At 45.1% G+C, this 15727-nt stretch overlaps 1 protein-coding gene across 1 annotated transcript in view; it reads left to right on the top strand.

Annotated features, from left to right (window-relative positions):
- Positions 1 to 15727, top strand: part of CRYL1 (crystallin lambda 1) — a 39621-nt gene that overhangs the window by 4997 nt on the left and 18897 nt on the right. The window contains exons 2-3 of the mRNA XM_028726292.2: positions 2797 to 2904; positions 7532 to 7658. Coding sequence (XP_028582125.2) covers positions 2797 to 2904; positions 7532 to 7658 — 235 coding nt within the window. The remainder of the gene's footprint in view (positions 1 to 2796; positions 2905 to 7531; positions 7659 to 15727) is intronic.

Below are 15727 nucleotides of genomic sequence, written 5' to 3'. Positions count from 1 at the left end.
CGATTGTCTGAACTAGGGGTGGGTGGCACCGCTTTGCGGTGGTTCCAGTCCTACTTGGATGGTCGTTCCCAGAGGGTGTTGCTTGGGGAATGCTTTTCAGCCCTGTGGAACCTTCAGTGTGGGGTTCTGCAGGGCTCAATCCTATTCCCCACGTTGTTTAACATCTACATGAAACTGCTGGGTGGGGTTATCCAGCGGTTCGGAGTACAGTGGTGCCTCAGGTTAAGTACTTAATTTGTTCTGGAGGTCCGTTCTTAACCTGAACATGTTCTTAACCTGAAGCACCACTTTAGCTAATGGGGCCTCCCACTGCTGCCGCGCCGCCGGAGCACAATTTCTGTTCTCATCCTGAAGCAAAGTTCTTAACCTGAAGCGGTTAAGGGTTAGCGGAGTCTGTAACCTGAAGCGTATGTAACCTGAAGCGTATGTAACCCGAGGTACCACTGTACATTGTCAGCAGTATGCTGATGACACTCAGTTCTATTTCTCCTTTACATCTGCAGGTGAGGCAGTGGAAGTGCTGGACCATTGTCTTGCTTCGGTAATGGACTGGATAAGAGCCAAAAACTGAAACTCAATCCAAATAAGACTGAGACACTGTTAGTGGGTGGTTCCCTAGGCCAGATGGGTGGGAGATTGCCTGCTCTTGATGGGGTTACACTTCCTCTGAAGGAGCAGGTTTGTAGCTTAGGGGTACTCCTGGATCCTTTGCTGTTGCTTGAGGCTAAGGTGGCCTCTGTGGCCCGGAGAGCCTTCCATCAGCTTCAGCTGGTGGCCCAGCTATGCCCCTATCTGGACAGGGATAGCGTAACTACTGTTGTCTGTGCTCTGGTAATCTCAAGGTTCAGAAACTTCAGCTAGTGCAGAATTCAGCGGCCAGGTTGCTCACTGGAGCAAGACAATTGGAGCATATTACACCGATCCTGGTCAGACTGCAATGGCTACTAATTAGTTTCCGGGCCCAATTCAAAGTGCTGATTTTGACCTATAAAGCCTTAAACATCTCAGGACTGCAATACCTAAAGTGCCACCTCTTTCCATATGAACCTACCTGGACCCTGAGATCATCTTCTGAGGCCCTTCTTTGTGTGCCTCCTCCTCGAGAGGTCCGGAGGGTGGCAACATGAGAATGGGCCTTCTCTGCAGTGGCTCCCCATCTGTGGAATGCTCTCCCCAGGGAAGTTCGTCTGGTGCCTTCATCATGTACCAGGCATATCAGGCTCCAGGCAAAAACATTCCTTTCTAAACAGGACTTTGGTTGATTTGATTGACATCCTATGCCATTTTAAAATGTGTGGTATGTTTTTTTGGGGGGGGTATTGGGTTGTTGTTTTTATTTTGATTCTATATTTTGTGGTTTTATATTTTGATTTTGTTCTGTGAACCGCCCTGAGACCTGACCTCCAGGTATAGGGTGGTATATATAAATTCAATTAATAATAATAATAAGTAATACAAGTATATTATCTGCAAATGAAAAGGGTGATTAAAAAAAATTAAGAGAAATTGACTACATATACATAATTGAACAAATGAATTAATGAATGGAGCTAGGAAGTGCCTTCCATATTAATATTTTATTGTAGGACCAGAAAATTTGCATCTAGATATCCAAATTAGATCCCAATATTTAGCAAGAATTATGCCCGTTGGCAGGCAGATACTAAACAGGACTGTTTGTTGGCGCTGTGCAATTTAGCTGATCTTTGAAATGAGTATGATCATTACTAAGCAGTATCTAAGATAGAATTGCATAGAATATCATTTTCTCTAAAAAGAAAGAAAGAAAGGATTGACTAAATATACAATACAACATTAAAAAAAAAAAAGAATTGCCAAGTGGGGCTGAACCCTGGTGGTAGAGCACATGCATAATCTCCCAGATTAGTCTCAAGTTTTTCAGGTAACAGGACAGGGAAGAATCCTGACAGGCAAGGGAGCCATGATCAGAGTATATAATAGTGGGCAAGATGAATAGCCTAACTTGGGGTAAGGCAACTTCATATAACTATATATGTTCACCTGAATGTTTCTGCATTCCATATGTACTTAGAGGGATGCTCTGTGTGCAGAATTTCAGGCCTGTAGCATGCAGAATAATCTACAGAATAGTGAAACAAGACTATTTTAAATCCAAGTCCATTTTGTTCAACATTCGCTCTCTGCTTAATAAACTTAGATGTTCCAAAAGTAGGGTGTGAGCCAATTTGCTTTGTAATATGCTGATTGGTCTGTTGCGTCTTTCATTGCCCTTTCAAAACATACCTTAAACCTCTGTTGCTGAATCTGTGGGTTGGTTAACTATATCCACATCCAGGTTGCTGCCTTCAACAGGTGCTGAAACAGGAAAACCTTGTTTTGCTTCTGTGTTGTGACAGGAATAGGTCTGTGAGGTGGTTGAGCGTAAGAGGCAGGGCCGTTTTTGTGGTGGCTCCACCACACCTTTGGAGTCCTTTCCCAGAAATGCTGCAATGGCAGCTACACCTCAGACTTTTCAGAAGACCTTAAAAACTCAATTGTTTCAGTTGGCCTTCTCCTGAATAATTTATGTCCTGCTTACCGGAAAGAGACTGGAATATTGTTATGTTACTAGAATTCCAAACTCTCTTTGTGGAATTTCTGTGGAATAGATCAATAATAATTATTGACTTTTAGTAAAAAGCATTTTTATATACTTGTAGTTTTTATTGCTGTAAGCTGCTTTGGGCAGGCTTTGCCTGGAAAAGTGGCATGTAAGTATTTTCAAATAAATAACAATAAAAGATTTGTGCTAACCGTTTTCTCTTTTCTTCTTAGTGGACTCATTGGATGTAGCTGGGCCATGTTATTTGCTTCTGGTGGATTTCAAGTAAAGCTTTATGATATTGTACAAGAACAGGTAACAAAAGCCCTGGAAAAAATTGGGTAAGTCATTTGAGTTCCTTTAGCACAGATTAGTCAGGATTATAATTGTTTGAATACTGTGGTTAGCTTTTAGTTCTAAACACGATGAACAAGGAACTAATGGGATTTCAGGATGCATTCAGATTATCTGTTCAAGGTAGTGCTCAAATTGTGGGATAAAAGGTAGTAGATCTTCAGTGAGACCCACAAGCCCCACTACCTGATCAATTGTCCAATGTGTCCTCTGTTGCCTTCTAAAAGCAATAGCAGGCAGATAGTCACACACAGAGGCATAAATCCTTTTACTGTCACACAACAGGCAGAGGCTTATCTCTGATTTTAGCACATAGAATGGAGATAGGATGCCCCTTATCTCTGATCTTAGTGCTTAGAGAGTCTGACATCTCCATCTGGCTGGTCCCTCCAGGTACGCAGAAGAGCTTATTTATTGCATTTGTATCCCACCATTTTCTCCAAGGAGTACATGGTGCACCCCTCTCCTCAGGTAATCCTTACACAGTGACCCTGTGAGGTAGGTTAAGAGGTTGGGACTACCCCAAGGTCACCTAGTAGGCCTGGGCAATATATCCATATATCGCCCAGGACTGGTATTAGGGGCAGACAGTGATGACGGCTTCACTCAGTGGCATATTGCTGGTGAAACCGCTACCTCCTGAGTCCCACTGCTACCAGCACGCTGAGGGGAAAACAATCTGCATCCGGACTCTGGCGGCAGAGGGACTCGGGAGTGGTGGCAGTTTCACCAGTGATATACCGCTGAGGGAAACTGCCATCACGGTCTGCCCTCATACCACTGAAGGGAGAAACAGCATTGCCGAGGCACAATACGGCTTGCTCCTCCCTCTGCTTCAACAAGCCCCATGTCCCTCCAGCTTGTGCATACTGGAGGGATATGGGGCTTGTTCAGCTGGGAGGAGGGCGGCGAGAAGACTCAAAGAAGCCTTCCCGCCCCCCAGCTAAGCCTCGCCAGTCCCCCTTCCCTGTTTCAAGGCAGCAGCGGAAGCTGCCATAGCTGCCTCCACCTTTCAGTAGCTTGCTTGGCTTGTCATATACCTTCACCTTTCAGATGCTCCATGTATTTGTTATTTTTTTCGTGTTATAAAAATACAGTGGTACCTCAGGTTAAGTACTTAATTCGTTCCGGAGGTCCGTACTTAACCTGAAACTGTTCTTAACCTGAAGCACCACTTTAGCTAATGGGGCCTCCCGCTGTGCTGCCGGAGCACGATTTCTGTTCTCATCCTGAAGCAAAGTTCTTAACTCAAGGTACTATTTCTGGGTTACTGGAGTCTGTAACCTGAAGCGTATGTAACCCGAGGTACCACTGTATCAGTAACACTTAAAAAAGCTTGTTTAAGATGCCCAGTCCCTTCCAATACTAGTAAGTGGAGACTTAAAGTTTCCAGAATGCTTATTGAGAGTTAGGAGTTTCCGTATTCAAATCACTCAATCGGGAGTTGCGTAGGTGTCTTTAGATAAGAGGCTGTTCTCTTGGCGTCAGCCCCACCCCTTGTGATATGGGATGGTGGCAATAGCGACCTATTTACAATGCTGTTGTAAGAATTATTGAGATAATGCACATGAAGCACTTTGGACACTTCAGCTGTGCTAAATTGTAAGAATTGAGTTGGTGCTGGCTTAAATTCCCATGTCCAACTTCCTGAGAACTTGCATGATGTACCACTGAAATGTCACAGAGAAGTTATGTTTCTAACATTGCCCCATCTTATATCCATGTCGTTGCAAACTTCAGATGATGATCACAAAAGTTACCCATACAGACCAGAGTTTTCTTTGTTGAGGGTAGAAATGTGATATTCTTTGCACTACCAAGATGGCATTGCCTAGGTAACAGCAGAATGAACAAGCAAACAAAACACTTGGGGAGAGAGTGTTCAGCAAAGCCGTTTCATGTTTCTGAGTGTTTGGTGGCAAGGGATACTTAAAAGTGTGAAGAGGAATGCATTATTTTGTTTCTCCTTCAGAATTGATTTGACTGGACCAAGGGCTAAGCAAAGCCCCTTATCAGATTAGTGTTTCACTCCCAATTCCTTTATTAAGTTGTTTCCCCTGATTTCTCTGTCTGTAATATGAGGAAGCATCTAATTACCTATGGGTGATGGGACTGCTATTGTACAATATGAAAACATTACTGCTCTAACAATAATAACATAAGGCTTTGCCAGAAGCATGGACTGGTGAGAAGGAGCGCCAGGTTGGTTTCAAGGTTTTGTTTCAAGGTTTTGTTTTGTTTTCAAGGTTTCCCCCACATCCAGTATTTATTTATTGCATACGACCCGCTTTTAAGTTGTGACCACTCTGCACATAACTTTAAACACCTCCTGGTGGATGAGAGCATTGCAGGTCCCACTTGCAATATACTCTGCATGAGAATGGTGGAGACACGAGCAGGTTGAGGAAACTGGCAGATTGATGACTGGGTAATCTGTATGTTAATATTGTCTGGGACATCACATTATTCTGTGCCTCCATCGAATAAGAGTCTGCCTATTCCTGTATAATCTTTGTTAAGTCATCAACAGACATGCAAAAGGTTTTAATATGTTTTTAATATGTGACATTTTAGTTTATTTTTCATCTTTGTTGGAAGCCGCCCAGAGTGGCTGGGGAAACCCAGCCAGATGGGCGGGGTACAAATAATAAATTATTATTATTATTATTATTATTATTATTATTATTATTATTATTATTATTATTTTCATGTGCTGGAGAGGCTGGAAAAGTTCACATGTTTTGTGGTACGGTGCTATATAAATATTTCTATGAATACATGAGTAAGATATAAAAAGGGCAACCAAAACGATCAAGGGGATGGAGCAATGGGGAAAGGTTGCGGCATTTGGGGATTTGTAGTTTAGTGAAAAGGGATGCGGGTGGCGCTGTGGGTTAAACCACAGAGCCTAGGACTTGCTGATCAGAAGGTCGGTGGTTCGAATCCCCGCGACGGGGTGAGCTACCGTTGTTCGGTCCCAGCTCCTGCCAACCTATCAGTTTGAAAGCAAGTCAAAGTGCAAGTAGATAAATAGGTACCGCCCCAGCGGGAAGGTAAACGGCGTTTCCATGCACTGCTCTGGTTCACCAGAAGCGGCTTAGTCATGCTGGCCACATGACCCGGAAGCTGTACGCCAGCTCCCTCGGCCAATAAAGTGAGATGAGCACCGCAACCCCAGAGTCGGCCACGACTGGACCTAATGGTCAGGGGTCCCTTTACCTTAGTTTAGTGAAAATGCGAGTAAGAGGCAACATGATAGAATTATACATGGCACATAGAAAGTGGATAGAGAGAAGTTTCTTCTCTCATAATGGTAGAACTCATGGACATCAGTGATAGCTGCCTGGAGGCAGTGGTGACCAGCAAACAAATTAATGGAGGCAAAGGCCATCATGGTTGTTCTCTGCCTCCATAGTCTGAGGAACTAGGCTTCTGAATACCAGCTGCTGGAAACTGCAGGAGGAGAGAGTGTACTTGGGTCCTGCCTGTGGGTTTCTCATAGGCTCTGGTTGTGAAAACAAGATGCTGGACTAGATGGGCAATTGGCCTGATTCTGATCTGCTACAAGGAAAAGTTCAAGGTCTTGGTACTAACATATAAGGCCCTATGCAGCTCAGGACCAGGTTACTTGAGAGACCACCCTATCCCTTGTATGCCCAGGAGGTCGCTGCGGTCTGTGGAAGAGCTCCTTCTACAAATTCCAAAGATAACAGAAGTCTTGGAGCAAGACGTTCAGTATGTCTGTCCCTTTTCTTTGGAATAGCATTTCGGGATACAACAAGAGCCCACCATTTGCACTTTCCGGGAAGAAATGAGGACATTTTTGTTCTGACAGGATTTCCCAGCTGGATTTCTGCCAAGGGTGTCTGTATTGTATTGCTTTTGCCTTTCTGGGTTTTTTAAAAAGAAAGTATTTGCAATTTTGTGCTGTTTTTAGCCATTTTTAGCTATTTTTATTGCACACCACCTTGAGATGTTGGCATGGGAGGCAATTAATAAATGAATAACAATGTTTGCATTGTGCTCTGAAGCATGAATCTAGAGAATGCCATAAAAAGGTAAAGGACCGCTGACAGTTAAGTCCAGTCGCAGATGACTCTGGGGTTGCAGCACTCATCTCACTTTACAAGCTGAGGGAGCTGGTGTTTGTCCACAGACAGTTTTTCCGGGTCAGGTGGCCAGCATGACTAAGCTGCTTCTGGCGCAATGGAACATCGAAACCAGAGCAGCACACGGAAATGTCGTTTACCTTCCCACCGGAGCGGTACCTATTTATCTACTTGCACTTTGATGTGCTTTCGAACTGCTAGGTTGGCAGGAGCTGGGACTGAGCAACGGGAGCTCACCCCATCGCGGGGATTCGAACTGCCGACCTTCTGATCGGCAAGCCCAAAGAGGCTCAGTGGTTTAGACCACAGCGCCACCGGCGTCCTTGAGAATGCCATACACTGCACCATATTTCATGAGGGTTCCTTTTAATAAGTGTGCATGGAAAAAGTTAAGAGTGCAGTTGGGGAAAACAGGTTGCCGGAATCTTTCCTGTGGTATATTTTTATTAGTATGTGTAATAAATAAAACTCATAATTCTTCTGCTGGTCTTCTGTTTTCAAACAGCAAAGAATTGAAAGAACTAGGAAAGACAGGAATGCTGAAAGGTACTCTGACAGCTGACAAGCAGCTGTCTCTCATTAGTGGCTGCACAGATTTAAAAGCGGCAGTAGAGGGTGCCATTTACCTTCAGGTGAGTACAGTACATGCTTGTTTGCTTGAAATGGCCAAAGGGAGGAAATTTTGTGGGGAATTCACTGGCTTCCTTATGCTCTAATCATTTGTTCATTCACCAGCTTTATCTCATAGTTGGATGAAACTAAAAGTTCCGGCCTCTAAATACAGCCTTGACTATGCAGCAGCTGGTCATTACCATTCCAGCAAAATTTTTATATCTAATAGAGCTTAATTGACCAAAAATTGTAAGTGGTACTCCTACCTCTTTTCATTGGCAGTTTGTGGGCCAAGTAAATGATAAGTTTAAATCTGGTTTAAATCAGCCAAACTTAATGTGTAAAGTTTTCAGAAGTCTAGTTAAAGGAGGTACTTTTGTATAGAATCCTTTGTGGTTTGGTTGTGCATAAAGAATATACCAGATTTTAATAAATAGGTGATCTAGCTAAGTGCAGAAATGGAAATTCTGTTGCTTCAGTCAATTCAATTCTACTCTATTGTTTCATTTTACTGGAGTACCCCCAGATAAATAAACTTAAAAGTGAAAGTAGTGAAAAGGGTCTTAGCATACATTTTGCTACCCTAGTTGTACACGTTATTTCTTAGGGGTTGTTTGTACATATCCTGATCTCGATTGATGTCCTGCACTGGCAACTTGCGGGAGGAGGGGCACACTCTCAAAGGCAGAACTATGCAGTTAAGGTTCCATGTAGTTTTGTGATGTAATACTGTAAATAGACAGAATTGCAATACGGGTAGATCTCATCTTAGATTGATTTTACAAATGTGACTACAGAAAATAAAATAAATAAAATGGGCGAGAGAACAGGAAACACCTCCCGCCCCAGAAGAGATCTCACATGCAACCTTCCCAGAGCCTGGAAAGCAAGCGGGGCAGGGTGGGGGCTTAAAAAGCTCTTTTCGCAGTGGGAAAACACAGTGTGGAAAGAGCTTTTAAGCTCCTCCCCCTGCCTTACTTTCTAGGTTTCTGAGACGATCTCATCACAACTTTGCAGAGCCTTCCAAAGGCCTCGCACGACCTGCTCAGTAAGCAAGCTTGAGGGGCTTAAAAAGCTTGCCATCTTGGGGGAGGGGGCCAGGCCCGCTCAGCACTGGCCTCAGAGAGATAGGAATGGATGTGCAGGACTGTTTGGGGTGGGGGTTTGGCTTTGCATAATTTTGCTTATACAATCCCCCGCTTAAGACAACTTCTACCTGTATATTCCCGCTTCTTCTTCCAGAAGAGGGAGCTGGTGCATTGAAGCTACTGCTAAAGCAAGCCTATGATGGCTTAAACGTATCTGACACTAACCCTTGACCAGCTTTCCAATGAGTTCTGTATCTCACAAGCTTTGTGTATGGCCAGTGCTTAGTCAGAGCTTTGACTCAGGTTTCTGTACCTCCATTTACATTCTGTTGCCATCCTACGATGGCCAGACTAGTACCGTGTCAAGAGAGGCTGTGAAATACCAAACGTAGATGACTGCCTTGTACTCACTCAGACCATTAGTCTGCACAGTTCAGCAGTGGTTGTCCAAGGTTTCAGACGCAACATTCACAGCTCTGCCTAGAGATGCTCAGGATTGACCCTGGAAACACACACACACACACACACACACACACACACACACACACTTCATTTAATACATATGTTAAGGAAAATATAAGTTGATCACTTATCTGGAGCCCACCCTATCCCATTCTTCCTACTGCTTGGCTGATCTCAACTAAAGCATCCATGACAAAAAAAGCCATCCGACCTCTGCTTAAAAATATCCAATGAACGAGAGTCCACCACCTTCCAAGAAAGTCCATTCCACTGTCGAACAGCTCTCACTGTCAGAAAGGTCTTCCTGATGTTTAGTCGGAATTTCATGTCTTGTAACTTTAATTCATTGGTTCATGTCCTGTCCTTCGGTGCAGGAGAAAACAAGCTTGCTCCATCCTCCATATGACAGCCTTTTAGATATTTGAAGATGGGTATCATACCTCCTCTCAGTCTTCTCTTTAGCAAGCTAGGCATACCCAACTCTCTCAACCGTTCCAAACCCTTGATCATCCGGGTCGCCCTCCTCTACACATGTTACAGCTTGTCAATATCCTTCTTAAACTGTGGTGCCCAGAACTGGACACAGTATTCCTGGTGTGGTCTGACCAAGATGGAATAGAGTGGGACCATTACTTCCATTGATCGGAACACTATACTTCAGTTGATGCAGCCTAGAATAGCATTGGCTTTTTTTGGTGCTGCCTGTTGAGTCATCCTAAGCTTGTGGTCTACTAAGACCCCTGGACCCCTGCTCTTTAGATGATAATGTTTATTTTATTGATCTCATAAACAATGAGGGTCCCTGCTGAGTTTGTGGACCCTCCTACTCATTTTTTCTGAATGAAGGCCTTTGACGTCTGCTCCAATTTCCTGTCCTGGTGGCTCCAGACGCAGTGGTTCTCAACCTGTGGGTCCCCAGATGTTGTTGGACTACAACTCCCATCATTCCTAGCCAGCATGACCAGTGGTCAGGGATGATGGGAGTTGTAGTCCAACAACATCTGGGGACCCACAGGTTGAGAACCACTGCTCCAGAGGTTACTTCTGCTGTGGATGTGCTACCCTAGCCCTGTCTGTGATCCTGTTTGTAATATCCTTGGTTGTGAGTAAAATAAGATGCAATCATATATACGGTAATTTCACTGCATTCCTTGGAACTCCTGTCATGAACAATGTTCTTAAGAGTAGAAATTCTTTTTTTAAAAAACCTGTTAAGAGAATGTTAATGCATAAAACTTCGTAAACTACATTAAACAGATAAAATCCAGCGAGTTCTTTTTTGTTCTCCTTTGTTTCTTATTTAAAACTTTCTCTTCACTAGATACAGCGGGTAAATTTACTTTATAGCCATAAAACATTAGTTGTCTAGCATAATGCAAATACTCTTCATAGGCGCCGACTCCATGGGGCCTGAGGGGGCCCAAGCCCCCTCAAAAATTTTATTGGGGGGGCAGAGCCCCCCCCAATAATTTAAGAAAATTATTTTCAGCGGTACGTCTGGCAGGTCTGCTCGTTGACGGTGTTGAAGTCGTAGCCCTTCTTGAAGTGGCCCGAGTGGATGATGTGCGCCGCGACGCCCGACACCATCGCAGAGCAGCTGAAAGAGGGCCCCCGCTGGCTCTGTCTGCCCCGTCAGGCCCGGCGCGGCCGAGTGGAGCTCCTCGGCCGGCCCGCCCCGCCGTTGCCGCCTCCCTCCCCGCCTGGCCCCGCCTGCCGCTCGGCGGCCACCTCGGCCGGGCTGGGAAGGGGCGGAGCGGGGCGCCTGGGAGCCTCGTCGGCTGAGCGCGCCCTGCTGCTTGGCCTCGTTCCTGTCAGGCGGCGAGTCCTCGCCTCACGCAGCAAGGCGGCCGAGAGGGATTAGTTTTATTTATTAGACTTGTGTATGCCGCCCTTCCTCCGCGGATCTCAGGGCGGCTCACAGCACACAAACACATGAGGGAAACACGAACAAAGCCGACCCATCAGCTCCCCGCCCCCAAAGCCAGCCAGAAGCACATTTGCAACTCCCCGCAACCAGAAAAGCGACTGTAGATGGAAACGGGCGGCTTGAAGCCACACTTGCCAGCTGGGGGGGGGGGGGCAACTTGAATAAATTGTGATTTTTTGGGGGAGGTAAACTCCGCCCCCGGGGGCTGGAAGAGCCGGGCTGCCGTGGCCAAGGGCTCCCCCCCCCCTTTCCCGGTCTCTTTCTTGCTTCAACAGCTCTCGGCTGTTGCCTCCGCGCGGCATCCCAAAGTCTAGGGACCTGAGTCGACGGCGAGCGGGCTGCACAGAGGCATTACTGCCACTGAGCTGCGGTAGGGCCTGGAGCTGGAGGCGCCGCCGCCGCTGTTGCTTATTGCGAGGTGGGGACCGGGCGGTGAGCGGGGGGGGGGGAGGCAGAGACGCTCGCCGCTGCTGCTGTGGGGGGGTTGGGGGGGATGGGACGGGCGATGGCGCTTTCCCGGCTGCAGGGAAAGTGCCCGAGCTGGGAGAAGTGTTTCTCTGGAACTTAGAAAACTTCCCGGGGCAGGACCCCGGTATGGCCCCCCCCCAATATTTTTTATAAGTCGGCGCCCCTGATACTCTTCATGTTAATTGATTTAGGTACAGTTCTTCCATCCCTGATTTTCAATTCACTTGGCCTATTGTCACTTATTAACTAAGCAAAATTATTGGGAAAAGTGTAATCATGGTCTTAAATGTTTCCCACAGAAATCAGCGGGGCTTTAAACTAAAGTTGCTTCCAGGGACCTTTGCTATTTTAGGGTGGGATTCAATCACATACCAGCAAATCCAGGTTACACAATGATAGTTGACTGGAATGTCTTATGCTGCAGACCAGGTTCTCTAAAGGATTGGACTTTTTGTGCCAGAGTTGGACAATTCAGTGGGAAGTGCAGGATAATACTCACTTTGACATAATGTTGTTTAGCCTTCCAGCAATCAGATTGCAGTCAGTGCTCAAAACAAGTTCCCTGGAAGTGCCCTCATTCTCTTTTTAAAGACCATTGGTCTCGGTTGTTAAAGAATGGGCTACTTGATGTCATAATTCTGTTAACTTTATACAATGGTCATAACAATGTTGCCTTGGGAAATGAGAAATGGGATATTCTTCTTGAGAGCCATCTTTGCAAAAGCCTATAAATACCCTCTTCAAATATCATTGGCTTCTATCCCATAAGTCCTACAACTGAACAGGAGAAGAGCACATAGGTGTAATATTTGGTTATCTGCAGTCTCTCAATTTTACAAAGTGATATGAATGTCCACTCACTCACTCACTCTCATTCCTCCAATGCGAGGATGTGATTCTCGAAAGTCCTATTCTGTATTTTTGTTGTATTTTTGGACTTTGTCTTTTGTTAGAAGATAATTCACCACAATTAGTAAAGGCTCTGAGTTATTCAGTAAGTAAAGTATAGCTACATAGTTACTGGACTGAATATTATCTGTATTCATGGTTGACTTTATTAACACCAATAGAAATCTGATAAAAATCGGGCAACGGAAGTATATAGTCTCAATCAGGCATGACCAATCTCATTATTGTAAGAAATGTTGTTACACATAAAATTCATCTGAAACTTTTTCAAGGGTTTTGTGGTTAATATGGATCAAATGTGGAAGTAAATCTGCATAACTCGGCTGTATCCCATGCGACAAAGCTTGGCTACAGCCTGCAGTTAGGCTGGAATCTGAACGACATGCCAAGTCACGACTTAGTTCAGCAGAGTGGTGAAGGATCAAAGAACCGTGACCTCTCTTGGAAGTGGCACGATCACATGTTTGTGCCAAGCCATGTTCAGTCCAGGCCAGTTAAAGTAGTAGCAGGCCTGGGTGAGGAAGAATATCTTGCCACCCTCTCCATAAGACACTTTTGACATATTATAAGGAGGGGCTCTCTTTCTTTCCTCCCCCTGCTTTTAATAATCTGGGCAGCCCAAATGAAGTGTTGTTAGTAGTGCAAGAAGGGAGTGAACATTTCCCCTCTACTTCCTTCAAAATCCTTCATCCAGTTATTCAAGGCAGCAGTTGAATTAACAGGGCTGGGTAATTGTGGTTCTTGTTTCTCGTCTGTCCTGTTCACACTGATATGGGCATGGTATACACCAGGGGTGTCAAACTCAAATTCATCGGGGGCCGCATCAGCAGTTTGGTCACCCTCAAAGGGCCGGTTGTATCTGTAGGACTATGTGTCCACTCTTTATTATCATAAATTATTGTCACTGCATTCAATTATTACTGTTTTTTATAATAATGTAAGTAATAACTAACTCTGAAAGCAGAAACATAGTCAGTACAGTACAGTACAGGAGAGAAGGGTTCAGGCAGCCGTTGGATCTGTCACATCACAGGGTGGCATGCGCTCAATATAAAAACAAGTGGAGGTTTCCTGAATGCATGTAAAGTGGAGGTTTCCTGTGTAGAACGGCCGGCGCCGCTAGAGGGCAGACGTTCTCTGGCTTGTAGGCTGCCGCGCATGCGCTGAAGAGGCAGCTTTCTTGTGTCAAAAAAAAAAAGCGAGAATAAAAGGTGAAGGCTGGTGGCCGGCGGCAGCTACACGGGCCACATGATGAGGTCTGGCGGGCCGGATTCGGCCCGCGGGCCTTGTGTTTGACACCCGTGGTATACACACTGTCTTAACAGTCAATTGCAAGTGTTCCCATGGGATGAGGTGGGCTTTTTCAGTCATAAGGCCAACTTCTCATGTGAGAATGAGAATATAAGATATGTTATCTTTCTATCCAGGAAAGCTGATATTATTTTAGTTCATGGACACATTCCAACCATGCAAAATACACAGAGAGTGTGGAGTAGGGCTGGGGAGGGAGAGAACCCAGGGAGAGTCCCAAGGGGCAGGTAGGAAAGTCTGGAGGGCCAAATTCAGACCCTGCACCTCACCCCTACTCTAGGGCCTTCGCTTGTTACTTCTCGTAAGATGAATTGTTTGAAGGAGAACTCCTGCACTTCATGTTCTCCTTAATACCAGTTAAATCAGAGAATTAGTACATCTGCTGTACTTGCCACCACTTGCCCGCCGTCCTGCAGAAATGGTGCGCACTCCGATGCTGAGCAAACTGAAATTCACTTACGCAAGCTTTGTTTCGTCATTTCTTAACCAACGGTTAGTCCCTCCAGGCAGCTCCAATTCTTTTCCCTTTCATATTTGCACTGTGAAGAACACTCTTTCAGCGGGGATTTGGCAGGAATATTTGCTTTTGACTTTCAGGCATCTCTTGAAGACACTTTTTAGGCCGGCAGGCCTATGCAGCTGTTTAAAACGTTTTGATTAAACATTCAGTTTAATGATTTTTTTTTACTTTTTAAATTGCTTTTTATGTTGTACAGGCTGCCCTGATATCTTATGAGATGGCAATATGAAAATACTTCATAAATAAATAAGCTTCAGGGGTTCTAAAGAACCCTTATGCAATCCATCTGCTATCTGCTCTGAGTGCAACTACCTACTTCTAACATTTTCCTTATATTACTTTTCATTGCTGCTCGTGTAAAATTATGTGCAGTACAAACAAAAAATCCCCGAAGTGGATCTGAGTACAGGTCAGCACTTGCCTGCTATGCCAAAGATATAATTGTCATTCGCTCTGCGAGTGTGGTATGTTTCTGAATGACATTTTTACAAACAAAATACCTACCGTAGCATAACACACAAATCTTAATGTTGGGATGTAAAGACGTTCAGTGTCAACATAACAAATAGATGTCCTGTTGGCTGCAGGCATTCCCACTTAATTCTTACTGCTTGCTAGCCCCATCTACACGATACTCTCAGCACCCTTAACAAAGTAGACTTCCCAGGATTCCTTTGGGGAAAGCCATAACTGTTTAAAGTGATATGATCCCTGTTTTTACATGTATAGTGCAGCTGGTGTGTTATTAATTGCAAATTGGGTCTTTGAAGTACCAAAAGGTGGCTCTGTAATTGGGGGCAGAACTTTCTGAAAATCCAGGGCATGACTTCAACTTAAGAGTCTCAATATTACAAACATAGGCTTTGCAGTATTAGATATTTCTAGCCTTTACCCTCCTAGGGCTGAACATTCAGTGAGGGGGAATGCCTCTTACTGTGAAGGGATGTTGGGATTGTAGAAGCTGGCCACATTTGCAAGTCTGACTGTCTTGAGAATGGGGCCAATTCACACCGTAAAGGTAAAGGGACCCCTGACCATTAGGTCCAGTCTCATGACTCTGGGGTTGTGTCGCTCATCTCGCTTTATTGGCCGAGGGAGCCAGCGTACAGCTTCCGGGTCATGTGGCCAGCATGACTAAGCCTCTTCTGGCAAACCAGAACAGCGCACGGAAACACCGTTTACCTTCCCACCGGAGTGGTACCTATTTATCAACTTGCACTTTGATGTGCTTTCGAACTGCTAGGTGGGCAGGAGCTGGGACCGAGCAACGGGAGCTCACCCCGTCGCGGGGATTCGAACTGCCAACCTTCTGATTGGCAAGCCCTAGGCTCAGTGGTTTAACCCACAGTGCCACCCGCATCCCTAATTCACACCATAGACATACCTTATACAGTGTCCTAGCTG

The sequence above is a fragment of the Podarcis muralis genome, chromosome 4 (assembly GCF_964188315.1).
Source record: "Podarcis muralis chromosome 4, rPodMur119.hap1.1, whole genome shotgun sequence".
In the NCBI taxonomy this organism is placed as follows: Eukaryota; Metazoa; Chordata; class Lepidosauria; order Squamata; family Lacertidae; genus Podarcis; species Podarcis muralis.
Note: the sequence above shows the minus strand (reverse complement) of the source record. Positions and strands in the feature narration are given on the sequence as shown.